The 27,855-nt window shown below is 39.4% G+C and overlaps 1 protein-coding gene across 1 annotated transcript; it reads left to right on the top strand.

The window, feature by feature from the left end:
- The first annotated feature begins 4,564 nt into the window (after positions 1-4,564).
- Positions 4,565-27,269, top strand: LOC103525937 (vitellogenin-2). The gene is made up of 35 exons (XM_030455078.1): positions 4,565-4,604; positions 4,717-4,737; positions 4,842-4,993; positions 6,450-6,701; positions 7,218-7,379; positions 7,467-7,615; positions 8,201-8,351; positions 8,502-8,659; positions 8,757-8,922; positions 9,768-9,893; positions 10,239-10,457; positions 11,030-11,247; positions 11,350-11,447; positions 11,746-11,870; positions 11,981-12,082; positions 12,744-12,863; positions 12,950-13,139; positions 14,487-14,580; positions 14,678-14,863; positions 15,395-15,539; positions 15,659-15,881; positions 15,972-16,147; positions 16,537-17,232; positions 17,717-17,767; positions 18,691-18,780; positions 19,863-20,075; positions 20,169-20,311; positions 20,698-20,836; positions 21,362-21,497; positions 21,944-22,130; positions 22,453-22,544; positions 23,611-23,708; positions 24,435-24,594; positions 25,994-26,155; positions 27,124-27,269. Exons 1-35 carry the CDS (start codon positions 4,565-4,567, stop codon positions 27,240-27,242), a joined length of 5,559 nt encoding a protein of 1,852 aa, XP_030310938.1. The 3' UTR covers positions 27,243-27,269.
- Positions 27,270-27,855: the final 586 nt, after the last annotated feature.

Here is a 27,855-nt window from a genome sequence, read left to right on the forward strand (position 1 = left end):
ATTTAAAAATATATAAAAGCTTTGATATTTTTCTAGTAACAGAAGCTTTGATTCTGTGAATGAAGCAATGGTCTGAAACTGACTGTAACGAAATACTGGATCCTAATTTTATCTTTCATCATGGGCAGAGATAGCACTTTTAGAAGTTGTTTAATTATTGGAAAAATTCATTTATGTCTCAAGCATAACTAGCATTAAAGCTTCTTTTGCCTCAACTTGAATGTACAGTATACTGTAGATTTTTAACAAAACAGGTTCTATATTTATTGTGTGATTTGAAAATACCTCTTTGATATTTCAGATGACTTAAAGTGCAAAATGTTTATATATTTGTAAATAGACAAAGTGATTATGCTGAGAAACCATTAAATGAAACATTATTTTACTTGCCATTTTAAATTGTTTTATAGTGATATTGAGTTTACAGATCTGAGATGTTCAGTGGTTCAGTGAGCAACCAAATTATTTCAAATGTGAACAATAAATGTGTTACACTGTTCTAAAGAAAACTGGTTCTGTGTTGTGTGCACTAAACTTTTAAACTGTCATGGTTGTAAGGATTTGCACAATATCAACAAATCTGATGTTGGTTTTGGATTTTTTTAGTTTTTTCTTTTAGTTGACTCCAGAATCCTTCTTGGTGTAGCCATTGGGAAATGTGTTTTGTTTGTAATATAAAAATAGCCAGGTATTGATAAGATGTTTCACTCTCCTTCATCTGACTCAGAGCATGCTCTTTTCCTTGCCCATTGCCAATCCATTTTATCTAGTGTTGGGTTGTCATGCATCTGTGACTCTGTAGCTCTGATCCTAATGCAACTGACCTTTTGGGTTTGTCTGAGAATTTTCTGCCTTTCTCAGGATCATAGGAAGAAAATTAATTCTACAGCCTAGAATCCTTCACTGAAAATCCAGTGCTGCTCTACCTGTTATCATCAGAACTGGATGTAGTGGAGTGATTGGACTAGCTAGAAATAATAGCAGTAGAATAACATAGGAAAGGGAAGAAACTGGAGTTCTGCAAGAAGCTAAGACAGAAAATTGTAGTTTATGCTGATAAATTAAGTACTCAGAGTTGCAGCTTGAGGTGAAGCAATAACCAATGCAGACTGCAGAGGATCCTTGCAGTACCGTTCTCACAGCACCCTTAAGGAAGCAGAAGTGCATACACTGACCTTACTGCTCAGCTTGCTCTGAGGTCAGGTTGGAAAGACCATATAAATAATGGTTTTTTTATTTATTTTCCCAGTTCTCCCTCAGTAAATGGGTGATAATTGTTGTCATCTGCTGAAAGGGTTTAGCAGCATGGAGTTACTGTTGGGCTCACACCTCCACAGCAGGCTGGAATGCTTGTGCCTGAATTTTGAATTACAGACTAAATATAAAAATTAAAAAAAACATTTTCAAAGATCTAAAGTGAAAAAATTGATATGGTGGCAATTAGGTGGGGGAACAGTACTTTACAGGTAGGATTCTTCTTTTCAAGCCTGTGAGTCCCTGGTGGAGGCAGTGCCAGTGCCACCAGGGGCTGCTGCTGGGTTGCAGGAGCGTGGGGTGCTCCCTGGAGCTTTGGTGGGACATGCACATACGTTCAGTTTACTTGGACTTTTTTGCAAGATGTTTTTTCTGCATGGCAATAATGTTTAGGATATATATGCCTTTGACAAATGAAAATTTGCCTATTAAATCTTTCAAGTTTGTCTATAAAATGATTAGCAGATAATAAACATTTTGTAATAACTTTTTGATTTAACATCCCGTAATAGTGTAAAACAGCAGTGGAAACTCATTTGGATGCCTCCATGGATAAACCAAAAGTGGTAAATGTGTGTATGCAACTGAGTCCTGAGCTGACCTGCCACACCTGGTCTGGAAGTCTGGTATATAGATTGGGTCTGTCCCTACAAAGGAAGAAAATGTGCCTAGAGTTTTTGGATTGATCTAGATACAGTGATCAGGAAGCTTTTAAATCTGCAGTTACTATAACGATATGAGCACTGCAGATGGTTTGGTTGGTAGTATGGTGACACTGTAATATTTCTGTCTTGGAAACAACTTCAGGATCTTTCTTACTTGAAGGCTGTTGAAGAGCAAAGGGGGACACTGCTCACAGAAGTGATAGGGGGTATTTGAGGTAATAGAGCAAATGCCCTACCTGAGAAGGAGCAAGAAGTTCTTGTTACCAGTGGCTGATCAGCATCCAGTTACTGTTAGCTACCTATGCATAATACTGAAAAGATGAGCCATTCTCTTAAACTATGGTGCTTTGTTTAACAAAATCTTGAAATTCAAGATGTGTTGCTTCCTTTTTTTCTGTCAATATGATGAGTATATTTACTAAAAATATCATTTGGATTAGGTATGAGAATTTACTCTATGGGATTAGATTACAGCTGCTAATATTTTTCATCCCTGGTGGTTGAGGATGATACAGTGCAAAACAATGCAAAACAGCCCCTTAGCAAAAAATAAATTAAAACTTAAGAGAACTTTCTCCCTACAAAGCAGGGAGATTTTTTTTTTAATTTGCAGTGACCACAAAGCTTTTGTGGGTGAAGAATATAAGAAATCATGCTTTACTTTCTTCCCCTCCAACCCCGATGAAGAAGTAGAGGACACAATATGAGAAGCTGGTATTAGTTGAATCAAAATCTGATCCTAAAAGAAATGTTCAAGTTACCCAATGATTTATTTCTTGCTTTCAGACAGCATATCTGGCCTCTGCTGTTCACCATGCTAAGCAAAGTTCCACTTCGATTAAATAAAAAAAAATTTAAAAATTCTAATAATATGCAGTTTGTTTTCACCCTGACACAGTACTCGTGCTCCTTTGTCAAAGCTGGGAGTTGTACAAGATGTACAACTAACTGGAATGTAGAACAGGTAGGTTTGTTTTTAAAAAATGTTCAGTGATAAATTATTGCAATTGAATAGAAGAGCTTGCAGATGTCATAGCGAAAAGCTTGTGACCTGAGACACAAACCATACATTTCCTTGAACATACTCATCATGGAAGAAGAGACATTGCTTGCTGATGTGTCCCATCTCCCTCCACGTGTGGTCTTCTGCTGTGACCTGGATGGCAGTTCCTAAAATAGAGATTGCACAACCTCATATGTATTTACAGCACAGATGGAATCTCTTAGAAAAAGTCAAGACTTGTGGGACTGACAACCCGGGAAAGCAGTTGCTTGTGGGAGACTATAGAAACTGCTGTAATAGAAAATAAGTGTTCATTTGTAGTCATTAAAACAATGTGTGCCAGAAATCACAATCCTATGGTTAATGTTACAGCAGTGTAGGTATTGTGGGAAGAGAAACAAAGAGCCTGAATAACCAGGGTGCACTCGGTGTTGAATTAGAATCAGATTCACATTTTTTGTTGACTTAAAGCCTGCTGTTTATTGCATTGCCTGCAGCTACCCCTCCAGAAATCCCCTCCAGCTCCAACACCCCGTTAAATTTTTCTTGCCTATTTTGTTGATCCAGCTGCCAAACTGCTTGCTTTGGCAGACTATGTAACATTTTTTGGGGGACTGACCAGAAGTCATTGCTCCCTTTTGATGATTACCATGCTCAAAAAGGGCAAGTGTGCAGCTCCAGTTGCCTCCATGCTCCTGATGTTTCTAGAACAGGCAACTTGTGTGAATGTGTCCCTGGGCTGTGGCTAAATCAGTGATGCTGCTGGCTGCAAGCCTACATCAGTTTGGGTGCTTGGCTGAGTATTGTGTTTGGCTCCTTAGAAAATGGAAAAGTTCTATCTGACCTGCACTCCTATTTCCCCTGTTTTGCTGCTAAGAGTCTCTCGTGGGTTTTAATTATTCACATTTAGCTGTCATTTACCTTGGAAGATAAAATATTTACAGATTGCTTATGAAATCTTTGTTAATTTAAAAAATATTCATGGTCAGTGTGACCGGAGCTGAAAGAACACATTGATCCCCTGATTAATTTAAATAAATACATATATATTTTCCATATGTGCAGGTTTTCAGTAGGATGTTAAATGTGCTTTGGTATACAAAGTAATATAAGAATAGCAAAAGTTGATTTGTCCCTCTATCTGTCCTAAAGGGGTGGCCCTAAACCAACGGTGTGGGAAGAGGGAATGCTGTAAAACCGTGTGACACTGACTCTATTTTGTTAATTGGGCCACTATCAGTTAGATAACAGTTCAGGTCAGATGCCAGGTCAGCATAACCTGGGCAAAATCAACCTAATCTGTGTCAGGACCAAATACCAGCAGACAGATGTGACACAATGTAGGAAATCAAGTAATGTGTTTATTGTAAATTTATTGTAAATGATCTAGTAAAAATGTTTTATGGATAAGGAGACACTTTGAAACACTCCAGCCAAGGACTTATCTGAGAAAATCAGTGGGATCCCGAGGTATGACTTGATTTCCTTTATTCCACCTGAAGCAAAAGTAGGATTGCAGAAAGGGAAGTGTTTACATAAACTGATAAAAAACTTGAGAATTCAGCAGAACACAGCCACGTGTTCCTCAGCTTTCTTCCATAAAAGTCTCACCATGTCTGGCAGAGCCCCATTCACCTTCACTATGAGGGGAATCATTCTCGCACTAGTGCTCACCCTTGTAGGTAAGCCTGCATATCCCTCCTTTGCCTCTTTTCCAAAATTTCCTTAGGCTCAGGAGAAACGATTGGATCTAGACTGAATGTTATTCATATGGGTTTCCATCTCTTTTTGCAGGTAGCCAGAAATTTGACATTGGTAAGTTGATTTCCTTCTATAACCTCATTTTGGTGACTTTGCTGAGATGCCTGTTCATAAGACCATGCTTACAGTCCTGTGAAAATGGCTTTTCTTGCCCACAGACCCTGGATTCAGTAGCAAAAGGATCCACTTGTACAGCTATGAAGGGTGGGTGTTGAATGGGCTTCAAGAAAAGAATTTGGCCAAAGCTGGAGTGCGCCTGAGCAGCAAAGTAGAGATCAGTGAGCTCTCTGAGAACACTCACCTCCTCAAGGTACTCTGCCTTCTTCCAAAAGTGCAGTATTCAAGTACAAATCCCAGTCTGGCTAGTATGTGGCTTGGGAAAGCTGTAGGAAACAAAACGGGAAGCTCAGTGTTGTAGATGTCAGAGAAGGGTCTGCAGGCTCAGGTTTCAGAAGTTATGAGTGATTTGGAACTCAGTCAATTAGAGGGATTTGTTGTGGAAATTGTTCCTAGCAGGTGTTCCTCAAGAATTCGTGCCAGAAATAGAGGTGCCAAAATCAGAGTTTCTGTAAGAAAGTGTTTATTTCTAACTCAAGGCACTCAGACCTGCTCTGATTTTAAGATGTGGTTTTATCTCAAAACATGTTTCCAACTTCTGTGGGGAGCCAGGGCTTGGCCATCTAAAATCATTATGCAGGCAGTTAATTGAGAAAGATTTTTAAAAGTGATAAAAGCTAAATATAAAAAGTGATAAGCTATTAAAGAAATATTTAAAAAACTGAAAGGCATAAAAAAGGAGCATGTAATAATATTCAATATTTGGGAAATGCAGTAAAAGCTCTGAGCACGTGAAATCGTGCCTCTGCTGACACTAATGGAGAGAAGACCTGATTCATCCTATTAGAATATCTTTCAGAAAAATATTTTTATTGGTCTGTTTAGTAGCAAATAAGAGCTTCTTTCTGGGCACAGAGTTCAGTAACAGAGCTCTTACTGTTTGCAGCTGAACTGTGGATTTTCAGTTGACAAGGGCAAGATATAAAAATTATGGGCAAGGGATTGCATTGCTCACTATCATCTTCATCCTAAAGTTCTCACAGGCTGTACACCAGGCTGTACTCTGAGGCACCTGAACGTCAGTTCCTTACCAAAGTTACTGAAATTGCTTCTGGTTACATGGTGTCTCAGTACGAGAGGAAAAAATGTTGAAAAACCGTTTCAAAATACAGTGTTCATTATTTAAAAATATTTTTTTTGATTTAAGCAATTCACAAATATGGAGCAAATAGAGCAACTAGTTTAGTAAAAAAATAATTTGAAAGTGGATGAATCAAAATGAAAAATTGTAAAACTGTAATTTTGACATTTAGGATTTTACAAACTTTTAAATTGCTAAGTTTCACTCAAAGCAGCATGTTTACTCTGAAGCTGAAAAACTAGGGATAATTTTATTTGAATTTTTAATAACTTTCTGAATTAGCCTTTCTCTCTATAGATTTAATGCAATTAAAATTGTTTAAATGTCCCTGAGATTTGAGCATTATGTTAACTGCTTCTGCAAGATGAAATGACACTGCTGAGCCCACAAGGTTTATACTCATTTTACAGTAGTCTAAGCAAGAGACAAAAGAATAAACGGATGAACAAATTTCTGAGCCTACTTTTGGAAAGAAAGCACATTGAACTGGTGATTTTTTTCATTTCTTCGTAGCCATTTGCATGTTTAGTACCAAAGTAATCTTATTAACATAAATATCTTTTCCCAGATCCGCTCTCCACAATTTGAGGAATACAATGGGATCTGGCCCAGGGATTCCTTCACTCGATCTCCCAAAATCACCCAGATTTTCTCCTCATGTTTTAATCGGCCTTTCAAGTTTGAATACAACAGTGGACGGGTTGGAAATATTTATGGCCCAGAAGACTGCCCCGATATGTGTATTAACATAGTGAAAGGAATACTGAACATGATACAGATAACCATTAAAAAGTCACAGAATGTGTATGAATTGCAAGAGGTTTGTTTTTTCCATTCTAAAACTACTTTACTGAAAGGATGTGTCTTCTTTAGGCTCTGTTCCCTCAAGTTCGTTTATTTGCATCTCCTTTCAAACAGACATCATCACAAAAATTCAATTTTCATTTATATAGAAGAAAGCATATGAATATGTGTTGAATGAACTCTCTGTGCTATATTTTTTTAAGATGTCTGTCTTAAGATACAATCCTTTAAAGAAAAGAATTATTAGGTATTGATGTATTTTTTCTATGGCTTCCCCTGGTACATCTACTCGATCCATTCTGCTTGGTCGTTGTTGATATTAATTGAGTACTTTTAAATTTTAAACTATATCCCCTGACTGAGTATTGCTCACATCTTTTTTTTAGTTCAATAGGATCAATTGTGTGTAATGGTAATAGCTTTTGAAGACACTTCAGTAGGTCCTTACTATCCTACTGCTGTAGAAAAATTTCTTCTCACAGTGAGATCCTGATATAACTGGGAAGTGTCATTATCTCTCTTGATCTGCCAGGCTGGAATTGGAGGTGTTTGCCACACAAGATACATCATCCAGGAAGACAGAAAGAACAGCCGGGTCTCTGTTACCAAAACTGTAGACCAAACCAATTGCCAGGAGAAGGTGATGAAGAGTGTTGGAATGGCTTACATCTATCCTTGTCCTGTCGACACCATGGTACGTCAGTCATTGAAACATCTTCCTAATTAGAAGCATGCCCATTCTGTTTCCAGTGACTCTTTGGGTCTCACTGTCCTCTTCCAGAAAGAAAGGCTCATAAAAGGGACTGCTGCATTCTCCTACAAACTGAAGCAGTCAGATGGGGGTACCCTGATCACAGAAGTGGTGTCACAGCAGGTCTACCAGATCTCTCCGCTCAGTGAACCTACCGGGGTTGCTGTCACGGAAGCAAGGTAGAGGAGACACAGGCTGGCTTCACAAAGTGGGAGTAATTATAGTTTCTGGCAGTCCCTTTCAAGAAGAAATGGCAATTGATGTCCAGTGCAGTTGGGTATAAAGTTGTGAGTTCTCACACTTGGAGTTTCCACACTCCTAAAAATTCAATGAACCATACTTTATTTCTATCCTAGTGAACCTGGCACTACAATTACATGGAAGAAAAAGAGAAAAGATCTTTTCCTTGCTAGCATCATAAGAATGCAACCTTATTACTCTGTTTGTCCTGAAAAGGGGCTAATTAATAGTGTCAGGAGAAAGATGATGCACATAAGAAATAATTGATTACATCATGTCAGTAGTTTTCATTCAAAAGACAGAAGTTTAGGTCCTCCTCAGAAATTATTTCCCTGTAGATAAGTGATACTATTTCATTCCAATTAGAAGGCTTTAACCATTAGAGAACCGTAAGATTTCACTGTGATAAGAAAAATTATTAAAGAGCAAAACTGATACCATCACAGTGTCACTGAGCCAACAATCAGCCAAGGCAGATGGAGGAAGACTAATTCATTCCTCCTGTGGCACTTGTCTCTTGACAGACAACAACTCACCTTGCTGGAAGTGAGAAGTGAACGGGGAAGCACCCCAGACATTTCCATGCAGAGCTATGGAAGCCTTCGTTACCAGTTCCCATCAGCACTGCCACAGATGCCCCTGCAGCTCGTCAAGACAAAAAACCCTGAGCAAAGGGTATGGTACTTTCAGGCCTTCCAACTGCTTTCTTACTTAAAAAAAAAAAAAAAAAAAAAAAAAAAAAAAAAAATTGAAAAAGAGTACTGATCATAAATTACAAAGGATTTAATTATGTATGCTCTCTCTCTCTCTCATGTTTCATAACAGATAGTGGAAACACTGCAGCACATAGTCCTGAATAACCAACAAGATTTCCATGATGATGTTCCATACAGATTCTTGGAGCTCGTGCAGCTCTGCCGGATAGCAAGTGCTGATGCTCTTGAGTCCATCTGGAGACAATTGTCAGATAAACCCCGATACAGGTATTTCATTATATCAGCTTCTAAGAAATTTTTCCATCTGGGGAACTTGAGAGCTAACTAAGGTTTCTGTTTTTTTTTTTTTTTAACCTGCTTGCAGGAGATGGCTTCTGAGTGCAGTTTCTGCAACAGGCAACACAGAAGCACTCAAATTCATTAAGAACAGAATTCGCAATGATGACCTTAACTACCTTCAGACTCTTCTAAGTGTTTCTTTTGCTCTCCATTTAATGAAAGCTGATGAACACAGTGTTCCAATAGCAGCAGTGAGTAAATCTGTGTGAATCTTTCCTGTCTAGTTACAAAAGGAATGATAATGGAAGACAACCTTGGATTACAAAGTATGCAGTTTGTGTGCATGTTGAACTGTGGTTTTCTTTTAGCCCTCTACATACATGGAAGGTGACATAGTCCTGTGTCTTCATTTTGCTATCCAGATATAAAAGCTTCTGAGAGAAATTCCCATTTGGGTTTGATGGGATCACATGTCATGCCTTCCTCAGACAAAACTTATTTGAATGGTGTTTTTATTTGCAAACTATTCCTATGACAAGACTTATTTGAATAGTGTTTTTATTTGCAAACTGGATCTGGAAAATGCTGCAAGGGAAAGAGTCATGCAAACATTAAACATTTTAACACTATAATGAATCATTTGATAATGAATAAATTACCAATATTCTGATAATTTATTGAATTTTTTGCCATCTCTTGTAAATACTCTTCTTAAATATGAACAAAAGAATATGGTCTGAGAATGTGTCATTAGCATAACTGAGTTATACTTAGTTCTAAGGATATTCCATTTTTAGATGGATGTTTACCCATGATCTTGGCACTTTCAGTGTTATGCTCAGTTGAGGGAAATCATAAGGGTACTATGTAAACTTACATAGTTGAGGTCCCTTCCAACAAATTCTATGATTCTATGATATGTACTGAAAACAGTGGAGAATTAACCTCCTAAGTGAAGCTTGCAAATAAAATGTTTACAAGCTTGTTCTATTTGTTTGGATGCTCCCTTCAGATAAGTTCTGATGATTTTCCTTCTCTGAAGTTAATGCAAAGCATTGTATTAAATACCAACTTAATTTTTTTTTTCTCCCCACAGGATTTAATGACCAGTTCTCGGATTCAGAAAAGTCCCATGCTTCAGCAAGTTGCCTGCTTGGGATATAGTTCTGTGGCCAATAGATACTGTTCTCAGACTTCAGCTTGTCCTAAAGAAGTTCTTCAGGTGGGCAGCTTTTTGTTAGGTTGCTCTTAGTAGTTTAGTAATGTTCGTTACTTTAGCACAATTATTTTAAGATGCAGTATAAAAATGGCTGTTGGAATTACAAAATCACATTTCATAGGTCTCCTGCAGAACAAAAGTAGTCAATCATTTTATTAATGTAGATATTTGCTTCATCATTGAAAACACCGTTTTCACAATTTAAGGTAAAAAGCAGATAGAAGCCATTACTGAGGAATTTCATTAAAACAACTTCGTTTATTGTGATAAGCTTTGCAGGGGGTAGGGGAAACACTGTGGACAATCTATACATTAGAAAGAAAAAACTGAACTGTGCTTTGCCTACAGCCCATCCATGACCTGGCAGATGAAGCAATCAGCAGGGGCCGTGAAGACAAAATGAAATTAGCTCTGAAGTGCATTGGCAACATGGGAGAACCAGCCAGCATCAAGCGTATCCTCAAGTTCCTTCCAATATCTTCATCCAGTGCTTCTGATATCCCAATCCACATTCAGATTGATGCCATAATGGCCTTGAGAAAAATAGCGTGGAAGGACCCCAAAACAGTAAGTAGGATCTGTCAGGGATTTCTTTGCTTCATCAATTAGAGAATACATACTGTAAGGGTAATGAATTTAATGGTACCATGCTTGTCAATTCAGCATGTTTGCAAAAAATAGGGTTGATATTAAAAACACAATACAGTTTTATATTTCGGATGATGTTTTCTGCTAAGCTACTTCTTAGTCAGTAGGAAGCTTCCAGAAGGATATCAGCAGTGTTTCTGTAGTCATTTGTCATAGCCAATTAAATCCAAAAGAATAAATCTGTCTTATTATCTACAGTAGTTTTTGCTGAAGTTATTCACCAGTCTCTGGATGTCAGTAATGCAAAAAGCTATGCTAGTGTCATTTTGACTGTGATGGGTTGACCTCCTTCACAGGACAGGGGGAGAGTGACTTGAGAGCAGCCCTGAGAAGGACTCAGGGGTGTTAGTTGATGAGAAGCTCACGAGCACTGTGAGCTTGCAGCCCAGTCTTATCAGGAGAAGCATGGCCAGCAGGTTGAGGAAGGTGGATCCAGTCTGAAAAGAAAGTCTCAACTATTGGTAATACAAGACTCTCTTTCCTCTCTGCAGGTGCAGGGATATCTCATCCAGATCCTTGCAGACCAGGCGCTTCCCGCCGAAGTGCGAATGATGGCTTGTGCTGTTATCTTTGAGGCAAGGCCTGCCCTTGCTTTAATAACAACCATAGCCAATGTGGCAATGAAGGAGAGCAATCTGCAAGTGGCCAGTTTTGTGTATTCCCACATGAAGGCTTTGTCAAGGAGCAGATTGCCATACACCTACAACATGTAAGCAGAGACAGGAATGAAGTGGGTGATCTTGTACAAGTAGTAAGGGCAAATGGGGAGCAGCTTATTTCTGGATATTATCAATTTTCTCATTTTGTTTAGCTCTTCAGCTTGCAATATTGCCCTCAAGATGCTGGCCCCCAAGTTGGACAGGCTGAGCTACCGGTATAGCAAGGTCATGCGGATTGGTGGTTACTTTGGTGAGTAAAAGTGTTTCAGAGACCAGGAAAATTTCCCTTCAGAAATCCACTCTCAAGTGACATTAAGCTTTTGGACAAATACAGCATTCTATGTTTCCGTAAGAAATGGAATTAAATGTGACAGTCACTTATTTAAAAGTGCATGAGTAGTGATTTGTTAATTTTGGCCTAAGCAGTTAAAATTCACATAATGATATATCTTAGAGTTGGGGATGAAAAAAAACCTGCAGAAATATGATCTGGAATGATTAGCAGAACGGTTAGAAAAAAAGATGTCTTTTGTTTACTTCTGCCATAGATAACTACAGAATTGGTGCTGCTGGAGATGTCTTTGTTATGAATAGCCCAGGAACAATGTTCCCATCAGCAATAATTTCCAAGCTGATGGCGTATTCTGCAGGGTCAGTGGCTGATTTGGTGGAGGTAAATATTTACCTAAATCAATAATAAAGCAAATTCAAATTAAAATTTACCTCAAAGTTTTGTTTCTGGAAGTATGTTTCAGATTGCCCCTTCTCATTTTTTTTTGGTAGGCTGGCATTCGCGTGGAAGGCCTCACAGATGTCATCATGAAACAAAATATCCCATTTGCTGAATATCCTACATACAAAAAGATAAAGGAGATTGGAAAAGCTGTAGGTATTTTCAGTACTATAATGGGTGGATTATGTGAGGGGGTATTTATTGAGCTGGTACTTCTGGTACTGTTTAAACCCTGTCTCAGAAGGTAAACTACCCACCTAGCAGTCAACTCAAGTATTTCTGTGAGAGCTCTGCAGTGGGGCTGCAGGGGACATCACCCCTGCAATGGCTTCTGCAAATTCTTGGTGCTGCCTCCTCCCACCTCATGCAGCACTGCAGAGAGAGCACAGGAGGAGAGAGGGCAGTTAGATACTGCAGTGCTGTGTGGGTCTTATGCCTGCCAAGCTTCTTCCTCCCTCTCTTCCTCTACCTCACTTAATTTGCAAGACTATACCCTTGTCTTAAAGCAAAAAGACAAGGGTTACTATGCTTTTTATTTGTTACTATGCTTCCAAACTGAGTTCAGTGGTACTAATTGCCCAGACCTGCTTTGTAAATGTTGTTGCATCAGAACACAAAACACTGGGCAAGAGGCTACTGAGGATCTCAACAACAGGGAATGAGTCTGAATTAGTGGCACTGTGCTCTTCACAAAGCATCAAAGAAACGCAGGCAGAAAAGGAAAGTTGCAGCTTGGTCAGTGATGGGTTTGTACTGCATTACCATTTGCAAGTTCATGCATTACAGAACTTTGCTTGTTTGTCTGTTTCCTAGCTGCTGGGGTGGAAGGAGCTGCCAACAGAAACCCCCTTGATATCAGCCTACTTGAAACTATTTGGCCAAGAGCTGGCCTATGTCAACATCAATAAGGAAGTCCTCCAGCAGACTATGAAGGTACAAGGAAACCTTACTTTTCTTTGCAAGATTTAACACCATTGTCCTTTTGTATCCTAACCTTTTGGATCTCTGTCTCACTGCAGTCTGTGCTAGAGCCTGCAGACAGGAGCACAGTGATGAAGAGAATCGCCAGCCAGCTCCGGAATGGCGTGGCAGGGCAATGGACACAGCCGGTGTGGCTGGGAGAGCTGCGGTACCTCATCCCCACCTCCACGGGGCTGCCCCTGGAGTACGGGTCCTACACGACTGCTCTGGCACGAGCAGCATTCCAGGGTGAGTGGGGAAGCACAGGAGCAGCTGTGCCAGCTCTGAGCAGGGGATGAGAGGGGCAGGATACAAGGGGATGGAGAAAGAACTGAAAAAAGAGAATGTTAGGAAAAGAACTCGTTTTTGTAGTAGAGGGGAGGTAGTGAAAGTGTTGAAGAGAAGCTGAACACAGCTGATTTCTGCCTCAACTTTGAATGGAGTGAAGACAGAGGAGGTGAGGTGAGAAACCAGAAGAGAAAAAGGTATTCTGGCATTCAAGGTTGGAAGAAACAAGAGCTCTGTGGGGAGCTGACTGCAGGCATGGGCAGAAGGGGCAGCTCCTGAGATGTACATACAAGCTAAGCAGGATTCAATGAGCATTAAAAAAGACAAGAAAGAGGATGACAATCAAAAGAGCACTACCAGTAACATTAGGGAAGGCAGGAAGAGAAGAGGACTTGTGGAAAGAGACGCAGTCCAGTTTTAACAGAATAAATGGTCTAGTATGAACACTCATCAAAAAGTTAAATCAGTGAAATACTGTTTACTGTGCAGCAATCTTTTATTTTAGGCAAAATTGTCTGACCCTTCCTTTTGCTAACACCACATAAAGAATAAAGGGTGAAGCACATATACGTCTGCTCTTTCTACAAGTCTCCTATGTGCCCACTCCTGGCTACTCTTGGATTTTTGTTTGTTGGTCTGTTTTAGTAGCATATTGGAATACTGGTCTGTCCCTCACCAGTGGTGGAATAACCCGTGTGAGTGTATATAGGCTGGGCAGCAGCCAGGCAGAAAGCAGTTTTGCAAGGGGCAGAGAGGCTGGAGGATGAGCTGGTACAGTGAATCAGCAGTGTGCTCTTCTGGTGCTGGAGGCCAACTGCATCAGTGCCTGCAACAGCAAGAGCTGAGCTAGTATGGAAATACTAGATCTTTTCCCCCTCTAGTTGGCAAACCTGGGGCTGCATCTGGAGTACAATGTCTGGTTTTGGGTCCACAGTAGAAGAAAGATGTTCTCAGTTGATTTAAGGACAGATTGAAGAGCAAGGTTTTCTTAGCTTGATTGCCAATTGTTCACTCTGTTTTCTGGTTCCACATGTTTCTAAAATTTTACTGTTATTATACTAGTTAACAAGCTTTCATTTTCGTCAGCTCTTTATTTCCATACTGTATTTTTAGTTCCACATGCAATGTCACATCAGAACCTCTGACTGTAGAACAAGCTCTCTGTGTATTTTGAGTGTTTTCCAGGCTAATAAGAGACTCATGACCCTGAAGTCTTCCCTTTTCATCTTCCTGAAATCTATGTCTTGCTCAAATTCACATTGCTTATTTCCCTTTTGCCATTTAAAAATGTTGTTCTGTTGTTTGCAGTGGATGGAAAGATGACTCCCCCTTTAACTGGAGATTTTAGGCCCTCCCAGTTGCTTGAATCCACCATGCAGATTCGGGCTGACATAAACCCAAGGTATGGAAAATTTCTAAGGCTTATGTATGCTGGAGGTCCTTTATGAAAAGGCAGAATGAGCAGTTTTCTTATATCTGACCACTTTGCTCTATTTCAGCTTATACCTACATACAGTTGCGACTATGGGTGTCAACACAGAATACTTCCAAAATGCTGTTGAAATTCAAGGCAAGGTTCTGGCAAGAGTGCCAATGAAGTTTGATGCCAAGGTAGACATGAAACTGAAAAATATTAAGATTGAAACAAATCCGTGCCATGAGGAATCTGAGATAGTGGTTGGCAGGTACAGTAGCATTACTTCCAAATACTTCCAGTTGCTGAAACCTCACAAAGTTCTCTATTCACTGACTATCTACAGGCATTTCTAGACAGGCCACGTGGCTTTGTAGTGTATAACACAATCTGTGGGGTAATGAACGAGAAATAAGGGAATTAAAAGTCAAAAGATAGATAAATTATTTAGGTGTTTAAATTTTATTTTAATTTATTGTTTAGTGTTATTAATTTTATTTGTTTGTTGTTTGTTTTATTGTCTTTTAGGAGTTTTAATTTTTAAAATAGTGTCTTTTGTGTTTTCTTAAATTTGTTTAAATTTATCCAGGGTTTTAAAGCTTCCCTTGATATAAGTACCAATGTTGGCCATGAACTCTTACTTGTCTTTAATAATCTTTATACTAATAGTTGTGTATAGAATCCCCTTGTTCAAAAAAACCATCTTTCTGTGCTGCCACATGACACCAACAAAGGTGTACTTAGTTTAATCCAAAGACAAGGGCTTGGAATAATTCACCATTTTTTGTGCATATCTCAACAGCCATAAGGCTTTTGCTGTATCAAGGAACATAGGAGAACTAGGTGTTGAAAAGAGAACCTCAATTCTCCCAGGAGATGCTTCAACAAATATTGTGGATGAACCTTTCAAACCATCAGAGAAAGCTTCCAGTGAAGGTTTCACAATGGTAACCTTTTTCTTTTTGCTTATATAGTAATATCTACCCTCTCTGTGATGCACATCTGCAGTTTTATTTTTGCCTATGATGTGCTCCCAGTTGTATTCACATCCTCATCTCCAATGCAGCAAGGAGCTGACAGCATGCCAAGAAAACATGCCTATGGCTCTCAAGAGGATCTTCACCGTGACACAGGAAGAAAAACTCATAAACGAGACATTTGCATCAAACTGCATCATATTGGTTGTCAGCTCTGCTTTTTCAGAAGGTCACAAGATGCCAGTTTCCTAAAAAATACATATTTGCACAGATTAATTGGAGAACACGAAGCTAAAATAGTCTTGATGCCAGGTACAATACTGAGCACAAGCTTTACAATGTTAGGTTTGCTGGTGCTATTTGAAGCAGTATAACCTTCTAACGTGTGCGATTGGTGTGTAGTTCAAACAGATGCTGATATTGACAAAATACAGCTGGAAATTCAGGCAGGATCCAGAGCAGCTTCCAAAATAATTCATGTTGTAAACTCAGAGTCTGAGGAAGAGAATGAGTCATCTCCATATGAGGACATTCAAGCTAAGCTGAAGAAGATTCTAGGCATTGAAAATGTGTTCAAGGTAAGAGCCTTTGAGCATGGAAAGGGGAATATCTTTCCTTAAATGAAGGCAAGAACTTGAAGTTCAGTGTGGAAAACTGTTATGGGAGAGCAAGGATGGGGCTAGTTTGAAAGTTGCCTGTGCCAGGCGTATCAGTCAGTGCCACCTCTGGAGGGACCAGTCCTAGAGGGTGCATCCAGCTGGAGCTGGGTCTTCACGTTGGGCTAGATTTCAGCTGGGTGGAGAGGATCTAAGGGAGTTCTGCAGCTTCTACAGTGAGTGAGGCAGGGGAGTTTTTCCTTGAAAGGCTGATGTGAGCAGCTTGTCTGACACCCAGAAGAGTTTTACTTTGTAAACACAGAACCAGGTGTACCCTCTCTCTTGCACTTCTCTTGGAACTCTTTTTGCAGATTGCAAATAAAACACAACACCGGAAGAAGCAGCCTTCTAAGAAAGAAAACACTGTGCTAAGAGAGCTTGGGACAGACCCTGATGAAAAATATCCCTCCAGGTCATCTTCTGCCTCCTCAGCAGTCTCCTCTTCTTCATCATCTGCTGCTTCTGATCTTAAAAAGGCTGTGGATGGAGATGAGAATAATCAAGTAAAACAAACACGAAACAAAGATGCAAGTAGCAAGAGCAGTAGCAGTAGTAGCAAGAGCAGTAGCAGTAGTAGCAAGAGCAGCAGCAGCAGCAGCAAGAGCAGCAGTAGCAGTAAAGATAGCAGCAAGAGCAGCAGCAGCAGCAGCAAGAGCAGCAGCAGCAGCAGTAGTAGTAAAGATAGCAGCAGCAGCAAGAGTAGCAGCAGCAGCAAGAGTAGCAGCAGCAGCAGTAAAGATAGCAGGAGCAGTAAAGGTAGCAGCAGCAGCAGCAGTAGTAGTAGCAGCAGCAGCAGTAGTAGTAGCAGCAGCAGCAGTAGCAGTAGTAGGAGCAGCAGCAGCAGGAGGAAGTCATCAAGCCATCATAGCCAAAGGCATCACTTAAAGCATCTGAATGGCAGCGGCAGCAGCAGCAGCAGCAGCAGCAAGTCATCAAGTCACCATAGCCATTGGCATCATTCAGGACATCTGGAAGATGGCAGCAGCAACAGCTATTCCAAAATATGGGTAACTTTGTCAGTAAATTGACTGATGCTGCTAACACTTATGAATCACAGTCCTGATGGTAGCTGGCTTTGTGTCATATTTCAGGAAATTATGAGTTAATACAGTCAATTTTAGCAACATAAAATGGCAAAATTTATTCTGCAACCACACCTGCAATCACTGGCATAGATGCCTACTCCAAGGCATCTCAAAAGTTTCCACAATTTCGTTGAAACTTTTGTCATAGAGAGGGAATGATTTTTTGTCAGTTTACTACTTTCTCTCAATATACATTGCATGCTTCTGTCTTAATTCTTGTGGTGGGAACATAATGCTTTATATTAATTACTTCAAGTCTTGCATTATGGGCTTGTTACTAAGCATACAGAATGATGTAGGAATGATGCTTAGTAAAGCCCTTAATTCTGGGTTCTCAGTTTCCAGTGTAACTGCGACATTTTTTCTTCTTCTGAGATTTCTAATCTTGTTTTTATCAATTTCAAAGGAAGAGCATGAGATTTATCAGTATCGCTTTAGATCAGCACACAGACAAGAGGTGAGTTTTTCTTTCTTCATTAAGTATGGAATCTTTCATGAGTCAAACAGGAACTTTAAAGGGTAGCTTGTCATATTTATTGAGGAAAATATCAGTACGGATAACATTTAGAACATTAAATCAACCACGGTGGTTCTTCTGAGATGCATAGACAGTGAGCTGTGTGGTCCTCTGTGTTGTGCACATGACACCATTTATCTCTCTGCAAAGTAGATGCAAAGCTTTGCCAAAGCAGTACAAGGGCCTGGGGGTGCACACTTGGGAATAACAAAGATCCTACCATTAAGAGCTTGGGTCATTTGGCTGGCTTTGATCACTTGGTTTCTTGAACTGGAATCACTGTTGATGCACACCAAGATAGTGATGTTGACGAAAGCAGGAGTATAGCTTATTTTATGGGACTATAGTTCAGCAGAAGATTCTTACTTGTTCTGTGAGCCAGCCAGGAGCTGTGCACTTAATATTAGTACTCCACTAAAAGTAAAAAGTTTAGCTGTGTGTGTCCATCCAGTTGATCCTTTCCAATCAGCTGGTCCATTTATTGTGTCCTTCAGTTGATCAGACCCTTCTAGAAGTAAAATGAAACAGTTCTGATTTTTTGTATTGTACAGAGGCTGGTTTAATGTGACTTGCTCGAGTCCCTTGTAGTTTCAGTCAGGGAATTCTCATTTAGATATGTTCATTATTTGTTTTCTTCTAAAGGATCAAATATATTTGGGTAAACATGATTCTTCAGAGCTGGATTGCATGTATACTACCCAGGACAAAGCATATTGCAGGTCATTGAGCTGCTCAGGATTGGAATGCAAGTTTACCAGCACCAAGTGCCATGACTGAGAGTATTCTGCAGCAATTCTTGGTGCAATTTCTTTAAACATGTTTTTAACTTACCCTCTTGAGCATGATGGTTTTTTGCCTTCCAGTTCCCAAAAGAGAAACTTCCAGCTGACGAACTTAGCAGCACCTACTCTTCTAGCAGATCTAGTCATGCCTCATCTCGAGATGCTTCCCAGGTTAGTTGCATCATTTTTAGTGGTTTTTGACAGCTTGGAAGAATGGCAGAGTGGTCATGCACTTGTAGTAATTGTACAGCTAGAAAGATATACCAAGCTCTCAAGTCTCGGGTACCAATCAAGAGTGAGACACACACAATAGTTCCCATACACTTTCCTATACAGAGATGTGAGGATCCTTCTTACTTAGAAGGACCAGGCACCATGATTTAATGGCAATTCCACCTTACATTGCCTTCCACCTTACAAAAGACAGATCTTTTGACCTCTGCAACCAGGAGGGAAGCTGAGGTGCTGCATTGCCAGTGCAAGGAAGTTGGTAAGAGGAAGCTAAGAGGAGCCTTAGCAGAAGGCACAGTCCTGAGGCACCCTTGCTCCTCACCGCCACCCAGTCTGATGTGTTCAGGCTTGCTCTGGGGCAAGTGATGACATGAAGTCTAATGATGGAATGAAGGAATTGCAAGTTACTGCATTTTAAGGCCTTGCTGTTTAAAGGGAAGTTTCTTGATGTTGAAGACAACATTCTGGATTATATTTTGTGATTAGGTGCTGTGCAAATAGAAAACCAGCCTGCCCCACAGAACTCAGAGCTGAAATGTGAGGTGAAATCCAGAAGACAAACCAGACAGATAAGCAGGTGGACACTAGCTAGGGAATGTGCTTTTTGTGAGAATGAGTGATGAGTACAACTGACAGCTGGTGTTGTTAGTCAAACTGAACCACTTTCATTCACAGCAAATATATGGATATTAACAATGAAGCCCAAATCATATCGTCATTACAGTACCTTAATGATATGAATGTTTCCATGGTATCAGCTGTAGCTTAGGAAATAGCACAAATTTTGGCTCATATAAAATGCAGAGATAAAATCCATCTGTGCATGCAGAGGCACATGCACATTAAAGACATATGCATTGACAGTTTATAGGCACCTATATTTGTGTGGTACATATGCTGGTATATATTTGCAATTCAGTTGCTTATTTTTCATTTAACCATCTAGAACTTGCACCTAAAATGTTCTAAGGTAACTCTTTTGTAATTATATTCTTTGCATATTCTTTCCCCCTTCTTCTTAGCCTAAGTTTTTGGGAGATGTTAAAACACCAGTGTTGGCTGTTTTTCTTCATGGCATTCGTAATGATAGGAAGATAGGAGGCCTCCAGCTCGTGGTGTATGCTGATACTGACCCCATCACTCCACGAATGCAGCTGTTCATATCAAACCTCACAGATACAAGCAAGTGGAAGCTCTGTGCTGATGCTTCAGTCCTCAATGCTCACAAGGCAGCGGTAAGGCTCAGAAATACATGTGTACAGCTGCATGCATCACAGAAAAACCATGTTCCATATATTTAAAATGTCCTATTTATCTCTCCATTACAGGCCTACCTGAAATGGGGCCGGAACTGCCAGGATTACAAGATTGCAGCTGAGCTGGTAACAGGGCAGTTTGCTGCCCACCCTGCTGCACAAGTGAAACTAAAGTGGCCTAAAGTTCCTTCAAGTGTCAGATCCATGGCAGAATGGTGAGGTTTCAGTCTTTAGTAACACTCATTAATGATATTGGTCAACGGGGAAAAATCAGCATCCACTCACGAGGTCCTAGTAGTTAAAGTTATTATCCTCTAATGTGTTTGAGTTCTGTCTTCAGACATGAAAGCTGAGTGGGAATTCACAGTCATCATATTGTAATGTAGAGTAATTCTTTATCCTGAACATAATTACTGAAAACTGAGGAACAGATCCTTTCTTTCGCTGAACTTGATCAGTAAAGCAGAGTGGTCACAGGGACCTAGGAAGTGATCCAAAAGACTGTATTCTACTTGCACACAGATGTGATACAACTTGGTTTGGATGTTGCTGCTTTTTCCTTCTCTATTTCACCAGATCTTTCTGATTTGAATTTTTGAAGGTTTTACAAGTTTATCCCTGGTGCTGCTTTTATGCTGGGTTTCTCTGAAAAAATGGACAAGAATCCTTCACGACAAGCCAGTCTCATTGTGGCTCTAACTTCTCCAAGGACATGTGATGTTGTTGTCAAGCTTCCTGATGTAATTATGAAATATTATTATCACTTTATTTTTTTCCTAGTAGCAAATTGTGACTGTTGCATTTTAATTACAGTCAGTCAATTCTGAAAAAGAAAAATACAGTAAGCATCAGTTATATGCAAATTATGAAAACAACTTTTGCTCCTTTTCAACTTTTTTATATTACAACCAAGAATATTCATAATTATTTTGTTCATAGAGAAAGAGAGTACTGTGGGTATTCATTATGAGTAATTCCAACTGTATCTCCTTAAGTGAGCTCCTAACCACATTTGAAGGGGAGTAATTAATTCTCTCCCAAATAATATCTTAATGGTGACCCTACTATGAGAGAAAACTGTAAGCAGAAGTAAAAAGCTCATGGACAGTGAGTCAGATAAGCTGTCTCCACATAAAGTCCTTGTCAGCCAAAACGTTGAAGAAATCGAAATCAAATTTCAAATAGGAGAAAAAGCTGATCTTGCCTGTTTGCTGTGAATACTTGGCACAAGTGTATTTTGAATGTGGTTTTGAATTCCTTTTCAGATGGTCCTCTATGAAAAAGCTATGAGGCTTCCCCTGTCACTCCCTGTAGGTCCAATGATCCCAGCTTCAGAGTTGCAGCCTCCCATCTGGAATGTCTTTGCTGAAGGCCCCTCTGCAGTGATTGAAAATTTAAAAGGTCAGATTCTAATCAGGTTCAGATGCATGACATCCTCTGTCATTCAAATGACTTCAGCACCTGATTTTTTCTGGAATTATTTGTCTCCAGTTAATTAGGAAATGTGCTGTAATTGTGTGAGGATGACTCAACAGGGAGAATATTGTGAGTGTAGTACAGAAAACATCAGCATTTCAGGGGACAAGACTTGACCATTTCAGGAAACAAGTATATGAACTAACATTTAAATTTTCTGGCAATATTTTTAGTTAGAGAAGTATATTTTTCCTGCTATTTTTCTCAAATTTATGAATGCTTAGTAGCCAAAAGCCTCTGTAATACATAAAAAATATCACATAATGGAAAAAATATAAAGCTAAAATAATACAGCACTAAGAACAAAATATGCTATTTAGTGACATTCTTTTATAGAAAAGCAATTATTCACTGGCTTTTTGCTTAACCAGCTTCCTGCTCTGTTACCCACAACAAGATCAAAACCTTTAATGAAGTTCAGTTTAACTACACAATGCCAGCAAACTGCTACCACATCTTGGCTCAGGACTGTAGCCCAGACCTCAGGTTCCTGGTGATGATGAGGAATGCTGATGAAGCTATGAACCTGAAAGCAATTGACATCAAGCTTGGCAGTCAGTAAGTAACTCCTGCCAGATCTGGGAGTGTGAGGGAGGGAATAACACTGAATATGAGAGGAGCTTAGATCTGAGCTTTGCTGCAGTGGTTAGTAGCCCATGGGATTTCAGCTCTTCCCTTATTTACTTCCCATCTATATAGAATGAGATGCTGATAATCTTACCCTGCACCTTTGCTGACAAAAGTACCTCTGATGTAATTTGAGTGGGTGAAACGAGCTTATGCTGTGACCAGTGATATTTAGTGATCAGGAAAATACCTTTGCCACTGCATGTATATGGATGGGATACAAACAGGGCACAAACTCCTTTCTCCCTAACAGTGAAATCGATATGAAGCCTGTGGATGGGCAGGTGAAACTGCTGGTGGATGGGGCTGAAAGCCCCAAAAGAAACATCTCATATGTATCTTCTGGTGAGTGATGCAGCATCCTCCTATTTTTCACTTTCATGTATGTATTCAGTGAAAGATTTTATGGTCTTTTTAACTCTGTCAAAGGCATTCAATAAGTATTTATACCTTTGGTTGGAAGGATAATATTTAAGATGATGTGTTTTACACACTTGCACGGGAATATTTAGAAAGACTGATTAGAGTGTAAATCTCTTGAAGTGGCCAAACTAAGCAATATTTAACTAATATGAAGATCCCTCCTTTTCATACATTACTGCAGCTCCTTCTAGAGTTCTGAATTTGAGAAGTGTTTCATTTTTACTAGAAAATCTTCCTTGATTAAAAGTTTTTTGAGTAGCACTTTTCTAAGCATCACCACACTTGTATATCAGTGTTTATCACAATTTGATTTATAGGCATACATTTGGCTAGGTTTCTGAAATCTGGTAGGAGTAAATATGGAGAGCTGGTAAAAGAGCCTGTTTCTCTTATGGCAGGAATAGTCTTCATCTGTGAAAGGACAGAAGGGTATCTTGTTTCATTCCATGCTATGCAGACAGAGGCAGTACACAAAGTGTTCCCTGACTGTAGAGCCATAGTATACAGGTCAGGCTGAATCTTGCTGAAATTGGGTTAGCACCTGCCAGTGCTGAGCTCTGTCCTATTTGTTGTGTGCTTCGAAAGTTATAACAGAGCTAGAAATGTCTCCAGTGCCAGTCAGTGTTCTTTGTATTTCTTTACTCCATTGTATTGTAGTCAGAGCCTTGTATTAATGCACAACTATACAGCTATTATAGACAGCTCTGTAGTAATTTCTAGAAATGAATATGTTAATAACCCAAAGACAAATGAGTATATTTGTGATAATTAAAACTGTTTTCCATCTTTTTACAAACACCTGTTTTCTATACATACACATTTCTACATCATTTTGCTGTATGTTTAGAGTTTTTTTTTCTTGAATAGAACAATTGAGGAATTTCAAGAGAAAAAAACACTTTAGAAACACAACAGTTACTTTTTTCTTTCTTAGAGGAGCTAGGTTGGGTCTGTTTTGATTTTGCTTTGTTCACTTTTTTTCTTTTAGGTGCTTCTCTGTGGATCTATAGTGAAAAGCAAGGGCTTGTACTTGTTGCCCCAGCCTATGGAATTGATAAATTGTACTTCGATGGACACACATTTAAGGTATAGTTCTGCCTCTTCATTAGCTTAGGTGTTGAGGAATTTCTTAAATCTGTGTGACTTCAAGACCATACAGTGGCAAACCCAAATCCGTGCAGAACCCAAAAAACCCGAAAGAGAAGATGACAGTGCAGGGTTGCACAGTCCTGCTCTTTCTGAGCAGAAGTGAGAATCTTTCACCAACAAAAATTACCTTATCCTTGCAGGAGAGGTGTGTCTTGGGAAATGGGGCTGTGACTGTACACACATTGAACCATCAGTGCATTTTCAAGAAAAATGAGTTTTCAGCTCCTGTCATCTGTTCTTGTGGCTTGATAATTTTTTCAAATCAGAAAAATGCAGCCATTCTATTAAGACAGATAAATGTTTTAAGGGCTGCTCTAAAACCAGTGTGAAATGAGATTGTAAGAAACTGGTAAACCATATGCAATCTCTCACCAGTACTACAAATATATACATCAGACAAAAGCTCCAGCATATTAATTGTCTACAGTAGTAATAACTAAATGTACTAGACTGGCAAAATAGGTTTTAAAGGCTGTAACACAGTTAAAAACACTGAAGTACCACAGGAGTTTGGCATCTGACTGTCAGACCCTTTTGAATTCTTAGCAAAGGGATTTGAAATGTTTGTGCATTAATTTATACTGTAAGGAACCTACATAGAATCTTCTTCATAGGCTTAGGGGTTTTTTTAACTTGCAATTGTTTTGATTTTTTTTCTTGAAGATCCAAGTTGCTTTATGGATGGCAGGGAAAATGTGTGGACTATGTGGAAGATATGATTCAGAATGCAAACAGGAATATCGGATGCCCAATGGATATCTAGCTAAAGATGCAGTGAGCTTTGGGCATTCATGGATTTTGGAAGAAAAGCTTTGTACAGGAGGTATTCAAGCACTAATAACTTTAATATAATGTTACTGCTGTTTATAGAAAATGTAATTATTTTTTTAATTTAAAATCTGTAAAAAAAATTTTAAAGCATTTTAAAATTATTCCTTATGAAGTTATATGAAGTATAAAAAGCATTTTTCAGTTTAGAAAGGAATTAGAAATTACAAGTTTAACACGCAAGCCAAAAACTACAAGTCAGTTGAAATTAAATAACCAGGCTGAAACAAAATGTTTGGTTTAGTTTTAAAGCATTTTAGGAGATCAGAAAAAAAGTGTAAGACAATAAATTCACATGATTCCATTGCTTTGATATAACTGCAAAAGCATTTCCAGCCAGCATTTTATCCATCAAAAAGTCAGATGAGGATTAGTAATTATTTTACCTTGGCTGACCACCTGATTTTTGAACCAGTGCAATTTGTCAAGAAAAGTTTTCAAGCGCATGAGCAGTTCCATGGATTTAATTATACAGTTAAAACAAAAAAGCTGTATTTTAAGTGTTCTGGCAGATTAGGATCTGCCGGCTTGCTTGGTGCTCTTGTCTGAGGTAATGATGCAACAGAATACCACATTGCTGGGAGGAGAGCAGGCACATTGCCTTTGTAAAGATGACTTGTCCTGGTGGTAAGGGCTTCCTCCATCATTGGGGATGGCTTCTACATGTTTAGCTGTACATCAGCTGTTATTCTGATATTCCTTTCTAAAGAATACTGGGAGTCAAACCTGACTGAGGTTTGACATGCCTGACACATGCATGTGCACACCAATATTCCCATGATTGGTGGTGAGCACGTTGTGTTTCCATTTCACGTAAGGTGGGAGTGGCTGGAATTTTAGAGAATAAAGCTTATAGTCAGGGATAAATGGTGGTCCACTAAGCTTCTCACACACTTGTTGCTGCTTGTGCTGGAAATGCAGAACAAGACCAATACTACTGTCTGGCAGTAAAGACTTTTGGTCTCTACAGCAATTTTGAGTCTGAATGACAGTGGTAATCATCTAATTCTTCAGCGATTATTTAAGTTTGCTCAGAAATCCCCCCTTTCTCTTCACTGCTGAATATTCTAAGCTTCTGCATGTGGTTTTGCAGCTATTCAGTAAGCCGGCGTACTTTGCAAAATGTTTATTAGAAAGTACATCAGACTATGTTTGTACATGCTAATCTAGAAGCAAACTAGTTGCATTTGAATTTAACTTGCAATAGCCTCATATCTCATTGGATGATTCGGAAAGCTCATCAGTCAGGGGTGCTGCTTTACTTATGATCAAAATACAGTTTTCACAGCAGGAGTTTGTTTGAAAATGGGCAGCACTGGCAAATGGGTGGGGCTGGGGTGATCTGAAGATTTTGTACAGAAGCTCATAAACCATCACCACCGATTGTGTTGCAGCCTGCAAACTGCGCCGCTCGCTCGTGAAGCTGGAGAAGACCGTTCAGCTTGCAGGAGTGGAGTCCAAGTGCTATTCCACAGAGCCTGTGCTGCGCTGTAGGAAAGGATGTTCTGCCACCAAGACTGCTCCTGTCACTGTTGGTTTCCACTGTCTCCCAGCTGGTAAGTCAACAGAAATCCTAAGGAGTAGGAGCTGCACGAAAGTCTAAACAGATTTTGCCTTGCCTCAGCTTTTACACTTGAAATGTGAAGGGAGGTGTTTGAAACACATGCAGAGGTGGAGCTTGGGGACATGGTTTAGCACTGGATTTGGTAGTATTAGATTAATGGTTGGACTCAATGATCTTAAATTACTTTGCCAACCAGAATGATTCTGTGATTTTGTATGAATAATCTAACATATAGAGAGATAGGATGGACTTTCTGTGCTATTGAATGAAGATCTTTCTCTTTTCATTGATATGTAAAAATTCCTTTAGCAAGAGAGCTATTTTTCTTTTTTTTATTTTCCTATGTTTTGTGATACTGGATTTTAAAATCTAAACTCTTCTTCATGGTACTTTGACTTAACAAGGTAAGGGCAGGGTAACTGCACAGTCAAACTGTGTATTGCAGCCTGTGGGGATCGTGTGCTGTAGCCTTAAATCAGGATCCTCATCTTCTGTATTTTTACCTGTCACTGCCTTTAGACTTGATCCTATTCCACTGAACTGATTTAAGCAATAGAAGGGCAGATGGGGATGGGATTCCTGCACACAGGTGTAGTGATATAGATGTGTTTTTTATAGCTATATTGTTGACTATAAGATATTAGATATATATATTATATAAATAATAGGTTCAAGTCTGTTTTCAAAGTTTGATTTTCCTTTAGAACCACAATATCCTTTCCTAAATATATTATTAATAAAATTCAACATGGAAATAGTAATTTTCAAGGTCGAACTGGCTTATTTATTAAGTGGATTTTCTGGAACATCTCTCTGTGACTTAGACAAATACATATATGTAAGCCAGTGAGGAAAAGCCAAGCCTGCTGTAACTAATGACTACTGAATGGTAAACATTGTACCTTGCAAAACTGCTTCTGAAGTACTTCTGTTTACTTTTAATTTCTTGTTCCTCATCAGATTCAGCTACCAGCCTGACGGACAAACAGATGAAATTTGACCAGAAGTCAGAGGATATGCAGGACACTGTTGATGCACACATAGCATGTTCTTGTGAGAACGAAGACTGCAGTCCATGAAGCTGTACATTGTAGCACAGGAAAAAACAGAAAAACTTCAATGTTTTTATTGTTTAGTGTAAGAAAACACTCAAGGAATAACAGAGATACTAAACTAAGTGTTTAAGGATGTGTGGAATCTTCTCAAGTAATTTATTATTGCAGAAACTGTTATGATTACTCCTAATTGTCTGATTTCATAATAAATCCACGCATGGAAAAAATAATGAAGGCTTCCCTATTTCAGTAGTTATGGAAGAGGAGATCTGTGTTGCTTCTCCTCACTCCCCATTTTGAAGAATTATTGAGTCTGTGACTGTCTTTTGTCCACCAGGTACATGTCTGTCCACTGGGGATATGGGTTTTGTAGCTATGGTACCAGGCTCCTGCTTGTTTTTCCTGGTGCTGGGACACTGTGCTCCTGGGGCAGGAGCTGATCACCTCTGTGTGATGCAGCAGCCTCTGCAGCAGCAACACAGCCATGGTGCTCTGCAGTCATGATGTGCCAGTGCTGACACAGGGAACAGTCAGATCAGGGAATAAGCCTGAACCTCATGCCACTGGACAAGGCTTCTTTAGGGAGATGAGGACATGTTCTGCTCCTGAGGCACCACATGGAGAAGCTGGAGCGAAT

This window comes from Calypte anna, chromosome 8 (genome assembly GCF_003957555.1).
Source record: "Calypte anna isolate BGI_N300 chromosome 8, bCalAnn1_v1.p, whole genome shotgun sequence".
In the NCBI taxonomy this organism is placed as follows: Eukaryota; Metazoa; Chordata; class Aves; order Apodiformes; family Trochilidae; genus Calypte; species Calypte anna.

Bases quoted from the DNA above. Each gene is read 5' to 3' on its own strand.
- LOC103525937 (XM_030455078.1), top strand. From the start codon at position 4,565: ATGAGGGGAATCATTCTCGCACTAGTGCTCACCCTTGTAG. The intron at 10,458-11,029 runs GTAAGTAGGATC...TCCTCTCTGCAG, and splicing joins CGTGGAAGGACCCCAAAACA to GTGCAGGGATATCTCATCCA. The intron at 11,448-11,745 runs GTGAGTAAAAGT...CTTCTGCCATAG, and splicing joins GCGGATTGGTGGTTACTTTG to ATAACTACAGAATTGGTGCT.